Genomic DNA, 17855 nt, shown 5'->3' with positions numbered 1-17855 from the left:
CCAGAAGACACAGTTACTACTGATACTCTCCAGCTTTCAGTTCAGTTTACCAACTCGAATCAAATGACAGACAATTGTTAATTAAATATTGGTAAAACTCAGGACTATTGCTCAGTTGTGGTGGTAAAATTATCAAGTTCTGAAATCAAAGCCCGTGCTCCAAACACAGGCTCTGGAAAAAGGTGATTGGATTAGGAGCCTAAACATTAATAAAATCGATGCAATCCTGAAAATCTCTGGGGATCTTACAAATTCTTTAAAAAGAATCACCTATTTTTAGTTCCTAGTGAGCAGATCCTGTTCATTGTTTGAGAAATTAGTTCACCAGTATTAGGTTAAATGACAAAGTACTGCTACGCCGGGGCAAGAGAAAAGGTCTTGCTGTGGGGTAATGGTGGGGGACATTTGGAAAAGGAGAAGGAAGAGTTGGAGACAGATTGCAGAGGAGAGGCATGTAAAGAAGCGGTAAAACCAATTAATAAAGATGAGAAGCGGAACAAAAAGAGCAAAACCTTGGCGAAGAGAAAGAAAAAAAAATGAGAAGAGCGAGGTGACGACACAAGAATCAGAAAATTCTGGCATAATAGAAATGTGTCCTTCAGCTCCATCTCTTGGAAGCGCTGCTTCCCTGTAGGTGACATTTCAACTGGCAGCACTATGAGCCACAGTTTATTCTCTACTCTGATAAATTATTTGAAAAGCACCGTCATGGATTTGATTTCCTAGTCATTTTGCTACTCACAGCACCTCTCTGGTATGAGATCAGAGCGGCATGAACAGTTAAGCTAACATTAAATTAACTGCGATCAGTGAGCAGGCTGGTGCTGAGACGAAGAGCAGGTACAACGGAGCGGTTAGAAATGCCAGGCAGAGTGAAAAAACACATCTGAAAACAAGGTGCACAAAGAGATAGGGTTTCCTTCCCTGTCGTGTCACGCTCCATCCTTATTAAGGATGTCGTTCTGTGTCCAACAGCAGTAATCACAGGGAAAATTAATAGCACTGACGCCTCTAAAAGGGGAAATGTATTGAATGTGATAAACAGAAAAGAGACTGCTTACTAAGAGCTTTTTCTTACCTACCCTAAGAGTGCTTTACTTTAGCTATTCATCGTAGGGCATAAATCTCACCTGAAAACAGAGATACGCCGATTTCTAGTAGCAAACCACAGACTTGGCTCAGTACCGTCCTGTGGATTGCTTTTCCGCAAGAGCACCCTTTTTTTATGGGACGTTGAAACGTAAGTAGAATTCAGGTACCTTGAGAGGGCCTTAACTCCCACCTAATCCGCCTTCTGAATGTTTCAGTTCAACGCTACCATTACCGACAGGGGTTTGAAAGTCTCTCTGAAGCAACGGACCGACACATGCTGACTACCAACACCAGGAACTGCTCCTGATTCCGTTAGAAAGTTGAAAATACTTTAAGGCAGCTTCTTACCAAAAAAAAAAAATTCCAAAGCAAGTGACGACTTACCATTGATTAAGCTGCTGACCTGAGACACCAACTGACTCGATTTTTCCAAAAGATGGCATCCGTTGGGATCCACTTCTCTGCTCATCGAGGCCTGACGATCAGTCTCCTGCTCCTCTTGACTTGGTTTGTACGTGTGACCGTAACTGAAGTCAGGAAAAGACCGGGTCAGCTTCTGACTGAAGTATCTTTGAACCTCATCCAGCTCACTCAAGTTTTTTCTGTAAGCAGCGGTAAGAAATTTGGTAAGAGGGAAAAAAAAAGCCTGTGGCAGACTGGTTCTATTTGTATCATTCTAATCAACAGCATGTAAATATGCGAATACAAGATTCAGGGTTATTATTGAAAAATATATATCAGTAGGTAAGCGTTGAGGTTGCTCTGTCTAAGCAAGAGTTTAAGACTCAAGAATAAATGCCAAATCAGCTATGAAACTTAGGCTGGAAGTCAAAAAACGAGAGCTAGTTTTAAACTTACTAAATCAAAGAAAGCTGGATTTGAGATGACCTTCCAACAGAAGTCATAAAGGCAAGGATATTAATTGCCTTTATGACTGAGCTTGATAAAAATCTAAGGATTTCTACCTGCTTAAGATCTAAGGATTTTATGATATATTGCTTGTGGTAGCAGGGAAAGGGATGGAATGACTCAGAAAGTCTCTTTCAGTCCTCTATTCCTACAGATAATAAATATCATTCTCCTAAAATTTATATCTGATTTAAACCCAGAATCTAGTCAGGAGAAAAGGGCTTCTACTAAGGAGAAAGGCACCCTGTTGGGAAAGGACATCCTGCTCCGTGCACCATGAAGATGTTCACAGCCTTGTTCTTGTGCCTGTGAAAACCAACTCAGAGGACTATTGGCCCAATAGCGTGTGTTGGGTTACAGATGGACAAAGATGGACAAAGCAAAGCATTCTATGGCAGGCTGGCTGGATGGGCCAAGGCCAACAGTCTGAGGTTCAACATGGCCAAGTTCCGGGTCCTGCACTTGGGTCACAACAACCCCGTGAACGCTACAGGCTGGGGGCAGAGTGGCTGGAGAGCTGCCCGGCAGAAAAGGACCTGGGGGTGTTGGTCGACAGCCAGCTGAATAGGAGCCAGCAGTGTGCCCAGGTGGCCAAGAAGGCCAACAGCATCCTGGCCTGTATCAGCACTAGTGTGGCCAGCAGGACTGGGCCAGTGATGGTCCCCCTGTACTGGGCATTGGTGAGGCCCCACCTCGAGTGCTGTGTCCAGTTTTGGGCCCCTCACCACACAAAAAGCCATTGAGGTGCTGGAGCGTGTCCAGAGAAGGGCACCGGAGCTGGTGAGGGGTCTGGAGCACAAGTCTGGTGAGGAGCGGCTGAGGGAGCTGGGGGTGTTCAGCCTGGAGAAAAGGAGGCTGAGGGGAGACCTTCTCGCTCTCTGCAACTCCCTGAAAGGAGGGGGTAGCCAGGGGGGGTCGGTCTCTTCTCCCAAGGAACAGGCGAGGAAAGGAACAAGAGGAAACAGCCTCAAGTTGCCCCAGGGGAGGTTTAGGATGGATATTAGGAGAAATTTCTTCCCCGAAAGGGTTGTCAAGCATTGGAAGAGGCTGCCCAGGGCAGTGGTGGAGTCGCCATCCCTGAAGGGATTTAAAAGACGGGAAGACACAGTGGTTAGACATATGGTTTAGTGATGTTTTTTGTCAGTGTTGGGTTGACGGTTGGACTCGATGATCTGAAAAGTCCCTTCCAACCTGGACCATTTTGTGATTCTATGATTTGGGAACACCGCTGTTGCTGTTTCCCTTCGGAGACTCACAGCGTTGCCAGAGCCTCAGTCCTAATGCAGGCCTGCCCCCCTAAACCCCGCTTTTCCAGTCTCATCTCATCCTGCTGCAAATTACACCGATATCCCACTGATACCTCTTAATCGGCTGTTGTACATTTTAATTTTCACTTCCTTTAAATCTGGATGCCAGAACTCTTCAGTTTCAAGATCTGCTTTGCAAACCTAAGGCTTAGAATCACCTTGTTGGCTATCGCTCGGCTTTACCTGAGAGCAGTCAGGAGAGAAGCGCGTGATGACAGCGATAACGAGTCCATCTTTGCCGCCTGGTGCGTGTTCCCTTCTGCTTGCTGCAAGGATTCGTGAAACCTGCGCACGTTCTGCATATGCTCTTCATGACGAGGCGTGTGTGTTCCAGGGGGACTAATTCTGCTAGAAACAGGCCTGCGTTTAACAACAGAAAACAGGTTGAAATCCCTAATTGTGAAAAGTTTGCCAACTAAGAGCAACCAACATCTTTAAATGCATTAAAGATCCACTGATGGATGAAACTAGCTTTATCAAACGTCATCAGGAATGGCATTTACTGTTTCAGATTTACACTGAAATAAAGTAAATTGCAACTACCCTCTCCATACTGGCTAATAGCGTGGCTAGAAGGGAATGTGCAATGCCTGCTGGGAGCTGCCAAGCCAGCTCTTCAGACCGCCATAACTTCAAAGACACATACAGGAAAAGTATAATCTCCTATGTATACTAAATAAAAAAGCCATGAATTAAAATGCTCTAGTTGCTAGTTAAATGTAGAAACATTGGTGCTTGTTTTAAGGGACAGAACGCAGGAATTGCTGCAGGAGATCTGACGATCCTAGTGATGGAATGGGCAATATTACAGCATTTCACCAGCTGTCACTCACCGGCCACGGACAGGAGTTATGGCAAAATAAGGGGGATGTATCAGTAATACTCTATTCTGACTTAACGCTTATTATCCTTATTAAAACCAAAACCAAATACAAACACATTCTTATAAAGGCCTGGAAGCTGCCAGTTTTAGCAAAGCTGTAGTGTAAATCCTAACGTAGAGGGTGTAAATGAAGCAAATCAGGAAACATCAGTGAGAAGAAAAAGAACATTTGGGTTTTGTAGAAAGTGACCTGCCTCAAGATTTCTGTCTCCTGGGACACACTCTCACCGGTAAAGGGGATTTGGTATAATCTTTAAGCCCAAAACCAGGGAAAGAGCTTTAACAGGGCTTGTTTGTTTTTTTTTTTTCAGTAGAGTCAATAGGCTTCACACAGGTAGATTTCTGAGCCCTGAAAATAACCAAAATGGTTGACAGCCAGCAGACTTACCGCTCTCGAGTAGGAACACTGACTTCCTTTGACAAGGTGTTCAACATCTGCTTGGAAAAGCTTGTGGCATTGCTGGGAAATGTTGGAAAGCTGGGCTTCCCCTAGAATAAAGAGGAACAGAACGCACATGAGTCTTCCACAGCAAGAAAATGGGAGAAATTAAAGTAGTATCTTCCTAAGCTAAGAAAAAACTTAAGTTTTCTAAGTAAATTTTCAAAGGATTTTCAGGACTGAGGCAAAATACCATTTCACAGCACACTTACTTCAGAAACATTTGTTAATTCCCCCCACACTACCAAAGAGTAAACTGATGGAAAGTAGGGTATAGGGGCTCCGTTACACATGTATATCACACCCCGGCGTAACTGGAAAGTCTAGAGAATAAAAAAAACCCCACAGGAAATGGCAAATCTTCCAGAAAAACAGATTTCTGCCAAATTAAAAATTTCCTAACCAATGAAAGGCTGAATTTACGGCATGTTTTTGGGCATCAGCTGCCACCCCAAAACAGAAAACAGAACAATGCCTGGCTCCCAGGTGTCCAAAACCACAGAATATTCTAATACTGTGTCCAGCTCGGGAACCCTCAGCACAAGAAGGACACGGAGCTGTTGGAGTGGGGCCAGAGGAGGCCACGAAGATGATCCAAGGGCTGGAGCCCCTCTGCTGTGAGGACAGGCTGAGAGAGTTGGGGGGGTTCAGCCTGCAGAAGAGAAGGCTCCGCAGAGACCTTAGAGCCCCTTCCAGTCCCTGAAGGGGGCCTACAAGAAAGCTGGGGAGGGGCTGTTTGCGAGGGCATGGAGCGACAGGACGAGGGGCAATGGCTTTAAACTAGAGCAGGGCAGGTTTAGATCAGACATTAGGAAGAAGTTCTTTACACTGAGGGTGGTGAGACACTGGCCCAGGTTGCCCAGAGAGGTGGTGGAGGCCCCATCCCTGGAGACATTCAAGGCCAGGCTTGATGAGGCTCTGAGCAACCTGGTCTAGTTGAAGATGTCCCTGCTCACTGCAGGGGGGTGGGACTAGATGGCCTTTAAAGGCCCCTTTCAACCCAACACATTCTATGATTCTAACAATAAAAAAACCCCAACACCCACAAAGCAACAACAGAGTGAAGCCACTGGAGATGATCATGACCTAGGTGTGAATGAGCGCTGTAACTAGGGTTGGCCTGCAGCTACCGTGGAGACACACAGAATTCTTAAACGAGGAATTAAGCATTTCTAGTATATTTACACAGACTGATCCGCTACAGTACTCTGAATTTGCTGTATTTGCTCATTCCTTCAGAACCTCAACGTCAGTGCTGATTATTAGAATCATAGAATCATAGAATTGTTGAGGTTGGAAGGGACCTTTAAGATCATTGAGTCCAACCTTTAGCCTACCCTGACAAGAGCCACTTCTAAACCGTGTCCCTCAGTGCCCCATCTACCCTTTTTTTAAACACCTCCAGAGATGGTGAATCCACCACCTCCCTGGGCAGCCTATTCCAATGTTTAATAACCCTTTCAGTGAAAAAATGTCTCCTATTATCTAATCTAAACCTCCCCTGACGTAACTTGAACCCGTTTCCCCTCGTCCTATCACTTGTCACCAGGGAGAAGAGGTCAGCCCCCATCTCTCTACAACCTCCTTTCAGGTAGTTGTAGAGGGTGATAAGGTCTCCCCCCAGCCTCCTCTTCTCCAGGCTAAACAACCCCAGCTCCCTCAGTCGTTCTTCATAAGGTTTGTCCTCCAGGCCCCTCACCAGCTTTGTAGCCCTTCTCTGGACACGCTCCAACACCTCAATGTCCCTCTTGTAGCAAGGGGCCCAAAACTGAACGCAGTACTCGAGATGGGGCCTCACCAGTGCCGAGTACAGGGGGATGATCACTTCCCTAGTCCGGCTCACCACACTATTCCTGATACAGGCCAGGATGCTGTTGGCCTTCTTGGCCACCTGGGCACACATTAGGACTCTAATCAGACACGCACAGGGGAGGAAACCGAAGTACATACTGAAGAACGTGGTGGCTGGCTCCGGATCCTTGCCTGCCTTTCTTCTTTGAGATTATTTATGTTTTGAAGAGGAGAAACTGCTACTTTGATCTGCCCTCGGCATTGTCCACTGAAGTCCGTAATATTGTACCACCCGCACACGAGCTGGAAGCCAGAAAGAAGAGGAGAAAGGTCCACGGATGCAAATCCTATCACTCGCTCAGTCTCTGGGGAGGAAGAATTTAAAGCACGTCTTAATTTAAACTGCAGGTAAACGAAACATTTTCAAGCACGCTAAAGCCAGTTATACAGCCCTTGAAATACGTCTAGACTTCACAAGGAAAGACATAAAACTGACAAAAACAGTTTAAAAGCTGACAGCTCTCAGGTAAAGAGTGAGTGAAGAGTGGGAAAAAAATGGGAAGGAAATAGAAAACAGAGTTTAAGACAACAAAAAAGAGACTTGGATTTTGGTCGCTAACATGCTTCAAACTAAGAGACTTACGATGCCTGATCGAGAAGCAGGAAAAATGGTTTCAAGCAATTAAACCAGCTTCCTCCCTACGGATTTGCCAAAATAGCTGTCCCTACTGCAGCTGTTGATAACCTGAGCACCTACGGCAATAACGCACAGTTTTTTTCATATTTTTACCTTGCACTAGAAGAATGCTAGAGAGAAATACCAGGCAGGATGAGGGCCTGGCTGCAGGTGTAAGAAAGGACACGAGAGTTACGTACCGTATGGAATACTTAATCAGAAGAACTAGTTAAGCAAGGGTTGTAATAAAGGGAAAAAAGGTTGTAATAAAGAGTAAAATATTCAGCTTGAAAATGGGATAGAAATAAGAGACAATCAGAGACTTGAAAAAATGAATCTGGAGGCAAATCCGGTGACCTCAGCAAATGCATTCCGCCTCCAGAATTGCATTCTGACTTCAGAAACTCCCGTTTTCTTCCCTTTTCGCTTTGCCAAAACTTTCAAAAATGCTGATTCGTCATCACGCTGTTGCATTTTGTGTGCAACATTTGGTCTTTTCTGCCTTGCAAATTTATCTGAAGTACAGAAGAAACAATCGTATCCAAGAAGAGGGTATTATTTGGATTACCTTAGCAGTTACATCCAGCTAAAGATGTCTCTGCGGAGAGAATGGGAGAGCAGGGCAGGGAGAGAGTCTGCAGAATGACTGTGTACACAGTGCTTATTTTTGAAGCAAGAAATCAGTCAGCTGAACTTCATTGTGTAAAAAGAAAGAAAAAAACCAAACAAAACAAACCAGTGTTTTAAAGATCATATTCTAGCAGTTTGAATTGAAGAAGCAGAGCTGTCACATAGATTTTTGCGCTTGCTTGGACCAATTAAATATCGGAGGATCCGAGCTAGCAACAAAACAAGCGAACACCAGTTTGAACTCTCGGCAGCGTCTTTTATCGTTTAACGATAAAGAGCAGGTTCAGTAAATGCTTACAAAAAGCTTTTATGATATTAGGTTTGAAACCCAAGGCCTTCAACTCCCCCAGTGAATGCTGAGACGGGGTACAGGAGCAATTGTTAAAATATATCCATGCCCCTATAAAATCATTTGATTACAACTGGGTGGTCACACTCCAACCAACTACAGAGACAACAAGCAGCACGGGAAAGACAGAGGAAAGAATTTCCTTCACTGGGAAAATCCTACTCCGAAAATACTCTCGAGTTAAAAACTGACTCAAACCTTGCCAGATGATTAATGGGGAAAAGGAGGAGGATGAGGAGCAGGAAATCGATGGGTATTTTTCTCTAGCATTCTTCTAGTGCAAGGTAAAAAAAATGTCTTTACAATTCCACTCTCCGATTTACTTTACTTGTATTAAATGCAATTAATGTTTGTATTAAATACAATTAATACTTGTATTAAGTACAAGACACTCCTCTCAATACCGCACTACAAACTTTACCTGCTTTATGCCACACTTTGAAGACCAAGGTTTGCTGTGGATCCAGCAGGAGCTCTTTGGATAATCTGTTAAGAAAAAAAAAATCATAGTTCGTTATGCAAAGTAGGAAAAAAGAGCATGTGCAGTAAAACTCCTCTGAAGATTCAATGCCGTTGTACCTATGTAAATAAATCAGTTTCTTTCTGGAATGATGGGACAACAAAACCCAAAAATCACTGAGCCCAAACCATGACTCCCTCAATAACTATCTTCACACGGTTTGAGCTTTTGCTTATTCAAGAAGTTATCTCCCTCTCCTCACTCTTGTTGGAAATTCAAAAGATAGCGCAATAAACCCACGAAGAAACAAACGGAAATACAGTTTATCTCATGACTCAATAATACAGCGACAGCAAAGCACTGGGGTTATGGTTGAAAGCTGTAAGATTTGAAGTTAATTTCCGGAAAAAAAACCACCCTGAAAATTGAAGTGTCAAATGTAGAACAGCTTTAAGTTGCTTGAAGCAATTCAGATATGACTCTGAGCATAAGCAACCTCTGAAACAAAACTTTTCAACTTCAGTTATCGGTCTTTCAATGGTTTCATCTTCATATCACCAACTCCCTAAAGCCAAAAACCCAACTCTGGCAGAACAGCCCGCTCCTGTGCAGGCCCTGGTATATATCTGCATGCGTTTTGTGATGGACACAATAAATTCAGTATGCTTTCTTGTTGCCTGTAACAGACTTGTTCCACCTAGTTTGGAAAACGCTTTTGGCTACTGCTTTGAAATTAATTTAAAATCTGGTACAGAAACAGTGGAGAAACCCCAAGACTGCACAGGCAGATTTATTACTGAATATTACCACGCGTCACTTGATCTGCTGAGGTTCCTTGGAGTGATCAATTCATCTGCTCTATTTTAAGCTCAGATATCTAAGTCCCAGCTATGTTCCCTACACTATTTTGGCAGTCACAGGAGGGAAATAGGCATCCTTAGAGAATTTTGTCTTAAGTTGGGTCTCTCACACCGGCCGAGCGACTCCCCGTCTGAAGGTGCCTGCGTCTCTCCAGAGACTGCAGAGGAAGCCAAGGCTGAACGGCTTTGAGTCAAAAAACCTAACTTCCAGATACATATTCACCAGGTGAATCCAAAGTTAGCATGAAACAAAGTAAAACATACAGAAAAAGCCAATAAATTGGATCAAGTCTAACTTAACCTTGAGCCAAGAGTCCTTTAGCAATTAGCAGCCCCCTCCTCTAGGCGGGGAAACTACAGATGAGTGGAAAAAGACTGACTCACCCAAGGTCTTAAGCCAAAATACAACACAGCCAAGGTTCTGCGTAGGTCAAACTGTCCCTCCTCAGGTTAGCTTTAAGACCAAGCCTCCTCAAACAACTTTTCACTTTCGCAACTTTCAATATGAGCACGTGGTGACCGTAAAACATGGAAACAAGCATTTTTAGCTGATATTATAGGCCTGGTAAGTAGAAAATCTATGATTCTATGATTCTAAAAGCACATGCTCCCCCAAAAGGGATATGTCCTTTTCACACCTAGCCTGGTTGTGGGATGCAAAGTGTGTCTGCACAAGGCCACGGCGCTTACCTTGCTTGTTGCTGAAAGTCCCAGATGGGTGAGTCTGTGTTTTCTATTACTGAAGTGGTTACTGGAGCATCTGCGCCAGCAACAGCAAATGATACACAGCTACTGGGTGCTGTCACTTCACGTTCCGTCAAAGGACTCCCTAAAATTATACAGAATTAAATACAGATTTGTTATTAATAATTAAAAAAAAAAAAAGTCGTCTAAAGGCAGTTTAGCAATTAAAAATAGATAAATATATCCACCATCTCGGAAATGCTCCTTTTCATCGGTGGAGCTGAAAAGACTTTGTATTTAGAGTGGGAGCAAATATTACGTGAACCTTTTTCAGAGCGGAAACTGGAATATTCAAGGGAGAAACGGAAAAAAACGTTTGCCCAGGATCATCTGAGAAGTCGGAAGCAAAGCTAGGAATAAAATCCAGGTCCCCAGGACCTTACTCCAATGCTTGCTCTACCCTCCATGCTGGAACCAGAGAGTTTGGAAATCCTAGCTGCAAATATAGGAAATACCCGGCGTTACAAAAGGCAGTTTGAACTTAAACAGCGGGATGGCTGAGGGGAAGCTCACTTGTGTTGACTGAACAAGAAAACGCACCTGAAAAAGTTAACGATACCCAAGGATTAATAACCTTTTTTATAGCCTCTATTAGCTCATCTCAGAAAGACTGAAATAGAGAAACTTAACATCCCTGCAAGGCAGAAACAAGTACCACTCTCGTCTGTTACGGAGATTTAAATACAGAGGAAAAAGAAGTACATACAATTTTATTTCAAATTCTTGCTGGCTTCCTTCCTAACTTTTCGCACCGCCTTTTGTACCCATTGCAGAAGAGGTGTTTGCGTTACAGATCAATTGTCACATTTCCCTGTATTTTCCCATGAAACGTGCTTTGAACGGGGACAGAGCACGTGGAAAGTAAAATTCCCGTCACTATTAAGCGCACACGTGCTCCCACCAGCCCCCGCTACTGCACCAGCCGGGAGTTTGAGAGCAGGAAGTTTGGCGTAGATGAGACTTTAACATTTTGCCCAAAATATCAAAGTTTATATCAGAATTAAGGATGGAAAAATCAACTGCTTTCATGTCCAGGGAGCAGCAGGGTAGGCTTCGCTGAAATCGTTTTTAAGTAGCTTCAGGAGTTAAGTAGCTTCAGGAAATGCCATTTTTAATCTATGCACGAACTAGACCTTTGTGATTGCCGAGCTAAGCAAGGAGGATCGCATTCGCCCTGCAACGCATCAGCGAAACCTTTACAAGCCTCCTTGCTGGAACCATAAGCGTTTTCTCCCTCATTCATCCTGAAATAACTTGGGAAAAGGTTTGTGACAAAACAGATAACGAATTAAGGAGTCTGAGTTAATTGAGTATGTTTGCACTTAGAGGCAGAGAGTTTATCATCAGAGGAATGCAAGGTCAAGGGATGGAGCTAAGATGTTCCCCAGATGCCACTGAATAGTATGGACTAGAGACTGTTGAATGAAAACTGCAGAAATTATACATTATTTTCACTGAATTATAGCCCAGAAAGGAGGAGAGGTGCTTAAGGCCTCTTCCCTTCTGTGTGTGACCTTTCCTCCACGGTTTGACCCTTTTAGTCCTGTTCACATTAGTGAGATTAATTTGCTGCAGCGCACCACGGCTTGTAAAGCTGTAGTAGCATTTTACTGCTTACAGAGCTGTTCCGATGGTGAATTTGTAGCTGGAAAATCTGCGAGGAGAAATGGACTTAGCCAAGGGGAAACAAGATCAGACTTTGCAACCAACTATCACTCGGTTATTACGAATTATCTCCTCCTTTCTGCTTTCCAAGGACTCGGCTTTGGACTTCTCCAAAACCTTGCTGGCCACAACGATCAAAATTGCTGAGTCTGAATCTGATTTCACCAAAAATAATTCTCCTGAAGTCTGATTCTACGTGGAAATACGATCCAATGTGACTGATTTATAGTAGCTTACTGAGTTACTGCTCATTTGTGCCTTGACCATGAGGATTTGCTTGAGAAAAAGATGTATTTTTTTTTTTTTTTACAATATCCCCAATGACTTCAGCTGAAACACGCCACACAAAACTCTTTGCAGTTTGCACAGACTGTAGATACGACAATTGAAACACAGGCGTGGGCAATGTGAGCTCAGAGAAACGAGGAAGACCTGTCCAGACCAGCTCACCACCTCCTCCATGTAAAGACAGACCTAAAAATCAGTATTTCTAGTCAAAGGCAAACCCAGCATTTCTTGAGTGTTGGCTTGCTTTTCTTCCAGGAAAAGAAAAGTCTGTAATAGAAAGAATTGTTGGCTCTAACGAAAGCTCAGCCACAATCAAAGGAGTCTTACAGAGCCTGATTTAGCCTAGCAATTCCCAATGCCTGAACTCTGCAAAGAAGTTACACTTAGAAATATTTGTTTTATTCTGCTTTATAAAAGGATATGAAGGACGAGGTGAGAGAACAAATTGGGGTGTGTGGCCTGACAGGTCAGGAAGCAGGTGGTAAAACACAAGAGCTTTAAGCCTAGGTCACCTCCTGCACGACATGGGCCGGATGGCAGCATAACGTGCCGATAGCTGCCACACGGCTCAAGAATTTCTGGAAAAACGTTCTTCGCATTGTTCTGAAAGGACAACTGTCCATATGACAAAAGCCTCTGTAAGGAGCATCCTGGCAGAGAAGCGGGAAGGGAAACTCCTTCCCTTTTGCTAGGGATGATTTTCCAGTGATAAATACATGGCCCTACATCCCAGTGAGGTCCACGGAGAAGCTTCACCCTTACGCTTCTGTTTTGTAGGTGTTCTGGGGGGAGAGAATCCCAGGCTCTGCCAGTCCAGCCGCCATTCCCTAGTGGTGAAGCTTAACTTTAAAGAAAGGCCCCCACAGATAGAAGAAAATGAAAAAAAGAGAAAAATCTATTCCCTGGGGATGCGAGAACTGTACAGAAAAAGATGAAAGACACGGCAGGAAGAGGTTAGCAACTGCAGATTAAAGTGACTTCAGTCCTTAAAAGTTGCATGGAAAATTCTAATATTGTTCAAAACAGTGCTCAAAACAGAACCAAGTTAGAGAAAGGACTTGTTGGTTTGAACTTCTGCATTTTGTAGAGCTTCTGCATTTTTATAGAATTAATCTCATTCTTTTCCAACATTATGAAATTTAGGTTGTTTCTCTTCTTTCTATTATTTGGAAGATGATGAAAAAGAAAACAGGAAAATTGACTTCAGACCACGAGAAATTGAGAGGTGGGCCTGTGCAAACCTCATGGAGTTCAACCAGGCCAAGTGCAAGGGCCTGCACCTGGGTCATGGCAATCCCAGGCACAAATCCAGGCTGGGTGGAGAATGGCTTGAGAGCAGCCCTGAGGAGAAGGACTTGGGGGTGTTGGTGGACAAGAAGCTCAACACGAGCAGGCAATGTGCACTTGCAGCCCAGAAAGCCAACCACATCCTGGGCTGCATCAAAAGAAGCGTGGGCAGCAGGGTGAGGGAGGGGATTCTCCCCCTCTACTCTGTTCTGGTGAGATCCCACCAGGAGCACTGCATCCGGGTCCGGAGTCCTCACCACAAGAAGGACATGGACATGTTGGAAGGGGTCCAGCGGAGGGCCACGAAGATGATCAGAGGGCTGGAGCCCCTCTGTTGTGAGGACAGACTGAGAGAGTTGGGGTTGTTCACCCTGGAGAAGAGAAGGCTCCGAGGAGACCTTATAGCAGCCTTCCAGTCCCTAAAGGGGCCTACAGGAAGGATGGGGAGGGACTCTTTATCAGGGAGTGTAATGATAGGACATGGGGTAACGGCCTCAAACTGAAAGAGGGGAGATTTAGATGGGATATCGGGAAGAAATTCTTTACTGTAAGAGTGGTGAGCCCCTGGCCCAGGTTGCCCAGAGAAGCTGTGGCTGCCCCATCCCTGGAGGGGTTCAAGGCCAGGTTGGCCGGGGCTTTGAGCAACCTGCTCTAGTGGGAGGTGTCCCTGCCCAGGGCAGGGGGGTGGCACTGGGTGATCTTTAAGGTCCCTTCCAACCCAAACCATTCTGTGATTCTGTGATTCTAAAAATAGGAAGAGGCTTGGGCAAACATTTTGTATCTTCACTCAGTTTCTGAAAATTGTGTATCTGAAGGAATTCTTCCAAAATTGCAGGAAGTTTATCATCCATAACATACTGGACCGCAAATGTATTCCAGAATGCAAATTATTCTTGAAACCAGCTTATATAGCATTTGTTTCAGTGTATTACTTGCCTCTCAGTTAGTTACTTCTAGAAATCCCCTAAAATGATACGTTGTTTATAGATGGAAATACTGCGACAGTGTACGCCATCAACAGAAACATCCTTTATCCCATCAGAATCTTTGCAGTAGCAAACAATGTTCCATCAGGTTTCCAAAGGCAATGAATGGCCTCAAGTTGCTCCAGGGGAGGTTTAGGATGGATATTAGGAGAAATTTCTTCACCGAAAGGGTTGTCAGGCACTGGACCAGGCTGCCCAGGGCAGTGGTGGAGTCGCCATCCCTGGAGGTATCTAGAAGCCGGGCAGACGTGGTGCTGAGGGACATGGGGTAGTGGTGGGTTTGTCAGTGTTGGGTTGATGGTTGGACTCGATGATCTAAAAGGTTCCTTCCAACCCAGACAATTCCATGATCTTATGAATTCCAGAAGATCACAGAATCATTATAAAAGAGCCATCTGTGGGGCTCAGTATGTATCAGAATTACTTACACTTAAATCATGGCTTATATTTGCCTCTTTTAGTTGAGTTATCATGCCATAAAACCCCGAGTGTTGCTTTCCGGCATATCACCTGGAGTGTGAAACAGCTGATCTTCACAGAGACGTTTCCAGTGAACTCACCTCGGGTCAGTTCCTTATTCCTATTTGTATTTTGGTAGCGTGCGATGGCCCAAACAAGATCACATCACTCCAAGTGCCGAGCAAACACAGAGTGATCGAGTCCTGCAGCGGCAGAGGTGCCCAAGGTGAAGGGTAGAGCACCTGATGTGTTTTCAAGGCTTTAGCTCATCTTTGACAAAGAGATTGATTTACAGACAGCAACTTGAGGGAAAAAACAAAAGGCTCCAAAAACCTGCAAATTCACCAAGTGTGTTACGTTGCTGCACATCAAGAACCAAACGTCACCAGCTAGGAAGGAATATTTTAATATGCTTAGCATAAATTTAAAAGCAAAGAGCAATTCTTTGGTGACCCTCAGCATAGCGACTGGCCACCGAACTGTAATTCCCACTCCAGAGAGCGGGAAGCAGCGCGTCAAGCCTGGATGAGCTCGGACTGCTCTGCCCTTCCATTGCCCTTCCTCACCGCTGCGTCTGGCAGTCTCCAGATAGCACGAATAAGCCAGCTTTACAAATTAATTATATGTGAAAAATGCAAATTTGCAAGAGTCTTTGAGATATGAGTGTCTTGGGGTTAACTTACTCAGATAATGCTTAACTTCAGAATTCAGCTGTCATCCGTAACAGTGAACACTGTATTATTTATATTTCGGATTTTCTTAATAGAGATAGGCTGAATAGTTTAACCTCCTGCTTCCCCTGTGCTTATACAACGATGCAAAGCTCTCGGGGTTGCAACACTATGAAGCCAAGTTCAAAACCCATCACATCCATTCACTGCGTTGGAATAAGTTTGAGGATTTAAATTGCTCTGTGAAGTACCTGATACGAACAGATCCGGGGGCGAGGGGGGAGGGGGGAAGAAAGAAAAAAGAAGGGAAAAAAGGGGGGTGGTGGTGAATTTACCTTTTAAACTTAGATGCATTGCTCTTTCCACAAGGATATTGACAGCAACCGTGTTTTCCAGAAATATCGCGTCGTCTTCCTGTGGTTTGCCATTGGCGATTTCTGAACTTACGATATCCAGTTTCTGACTCTGATTTTCAGAGACCCGTTGGCTCAGATCAGGGGCTTTCTCTGTACCTTCATCTTCACTATTGCGGTATTCCTTGGCACAGAGAAGTCTGCTGGGCAGAGCAGCAGAAGTGGAAGAAAGGACGATGTGAACACGTACAGCAGCTCCTGCCAGGTTTGCAGCGTTGCATCTGAACAACGGATAAACCCCTGTAAGAGAATTCACAACCAATCAGCTAAACAAGCCGAAGAAAAACCGGGATCTGGGAAAACAGCCGGTGCAGTTTGTTACAGTAACGATCTCACCTCAGACCAGCAGAATTAATTTTGAATTTGTAATTTCTACGCAAGGTATCACCCAGCGCGCTGGCAGAAGTAGCAGCTTGTAAAGGTTAAAAACAGGTGACCAATCCCCCAAATCAGGCACCCTTTCAGTGGCAGCTCGGATCACTATTTTAAAGCACATCAACTCCCTGAGAGTCCTGGGAATAATGCCTCCGCATAATTTTATAGACATATATGGAGAATACAGCACATATACAGCATAAAAATTTGCTTTAACTCTTGTTTCTTCAAAAGAAGAGCCAATGATCTGTCCACAAATCTACCTGCAAGCTGGTGGCCAATGCATACCACGTCAACGACAGAAGCCGAAGTAACCAAATAAAGCAGAAGTTTCCATGACCTTCTCAGTTCTTAGTCATTTGCTCTGACTGCAGGCGCTCAGTCTCCTTGAGAGACGTTATCCTTACTGCTTCTCACTCTATTATGACGCCCAATCCGTAATTCTGAAGAAACATTCTTCATCATTCCACGTAGGCTAATTGCTCTCCCTGTTACTGATCATTACTGCCAATTTTTCACCCATTTAAACTTGCTAAGTTTTGAATTCAGAGAAGCAAGCATTTTAACCTTATTTATCTTCAGTGAAAGGAGTTGAGTGCGTGTTGCACGCAGGACAAGACAAAGCTGTAAATACTTTGCTTAAAGAGACTAGAGAAGTAACCAAACTAAATCATCAATAAAGAGGAAGGAAACACGACAACGTTCTTTAGGAACTTACCACTAACACTTAGTGTTGTCCTCGACCTCTCTGCTAATGCTGCAAGGTCGACATAGGCAGATCCGATAAGACGATCTGTATCAAGTGGTCTTTCCACATCATGTTCTTTACCGTATGCCCACCACACCTGGATTTCTAATTTCTCCTCTCTGAAGAACCAAAGCAGTCCTTGGCTCCTTCTGAGAGTCACCTTGTTTGGTTTCTTAAAGTTCACTGTAACGTTCTTGGTGTCCTCACTCAATTTGGGCCTCTGAAGCACAGTCCACGTGGCTTCCCGATTATACAGCTTATACCTGAGGTAGCAATAAGTGCTTTTATCAAGGAGCGTCTGGCCTGCAAGCAGCACACAGTGGACCGGCAGCCACACTCTTGGAGTTGAGATAGTCACGGTCACTGGATGGGCACTCTGCTCCCATTCATCGCTATCATCCATGCTGTCTTCGTGGCTCTCCTCAGCGTTCCATCCTAAGAGCTTCGCGGCCTCCAAAACACGCGCTCTGTCCTCCTGATGAGCAAAGGTAACAGAAAGTTCCAGTCCTCCCACAATGGCCTGCATGACGTTTGTGCAGTGTGAGGGCATTAGATCTTCAGATAGGGTAACCGGGTACCAGCCTGTAATACCTTCAGGAGAAAAAAATTAATATTTAGACTTATCCTGCCTTTTAAAAACATCAGTAAAGAATTTTCCGCTCTCTGGTCATTCGTCAAGGACCAGTACTTGAAGTATTTATTTCTTGTGAAAGTTTGGAATTTGTCAAATGATTTCTAACCTGAAAAAGCAGCAAATCGTTAGACCTCAGAAAACCTCACCGGTAGATGTGACCCCAAATGCATTTCACTTTCCATTTCATTA

General features: G+C 44.3%; 1 protein-coding gene across 10 annotated transcripts in view; it reads right to left on the bottom strand.

Annotated features, from left to right (window-relative positions):
• Positions 1 to 17855, bottom strand: part of C2CD3 (C2 domain containing 3 centriole elongation regulator) — a 60361-nt gene that overhangs the window by 15664 nt on the left and 26842 nt on the right. For 8 of the 10 annotated variants that reach the window (XR_012585191.1, XR_012585192.1, XM_074572244.1 and 5 more), the window contains exons 23-30: positions 17003 to 17623; positions 15832 to 16149; positions 10087 to 10225; positions 8498 to 8562; positions 6581 to 6786; positions 4580 to 4680; positions 3492 to 3668; positions 1477 to 1694 (exon numbers count right to left, since the gene is read on the bottom strand). Coding sequence is in view for 8 of the 10 variants with exons in the window: in XM_074572244.1 (XP_074428345.1) it covers positions 1477 to 1694; positions 3492 to 3668; positions 4580 to 4680; positions 6581 to 6786; positions 8498 to 8562; positions 10087 to 10225; positions 15832 to 16149; positions 17003 to 17623 (1845 nt within the window). In the remaining 2 variants the exon portion in view is untranslated. The remainder of the gene's footprint in view (positions 1 to 1476; positions 1695 to 3491; positions 3669 to 4579; positions 4681 to 6580; positions 6787 to 8497; positions 8563 to 10086; positions 10226 to 15831; positions 16150 to 17002; positions 17624 to 17855) is intronic. The other 2 variants (XM_074572246.1, XM_074572243.1) reach the window with 1 other exon arrangement.

This window comes from Larus michahellis, chromosome 1, assembly GCF_964199755.1.
Source record: "Larus michahellis chromosome 1, bLarMic1.1, whole genome shotgun sequence".
In the NCBI taxonomy this organism is placed as follows: domain Eukaryota; kingdom Metazoa; phylum Chordata; class Aves; order Charadriiformes; family Laridae; genus Larus; species Larus michahellis.
This window is presented reverse-complemented; position numbering and strand designations above follow the sequence as displayed.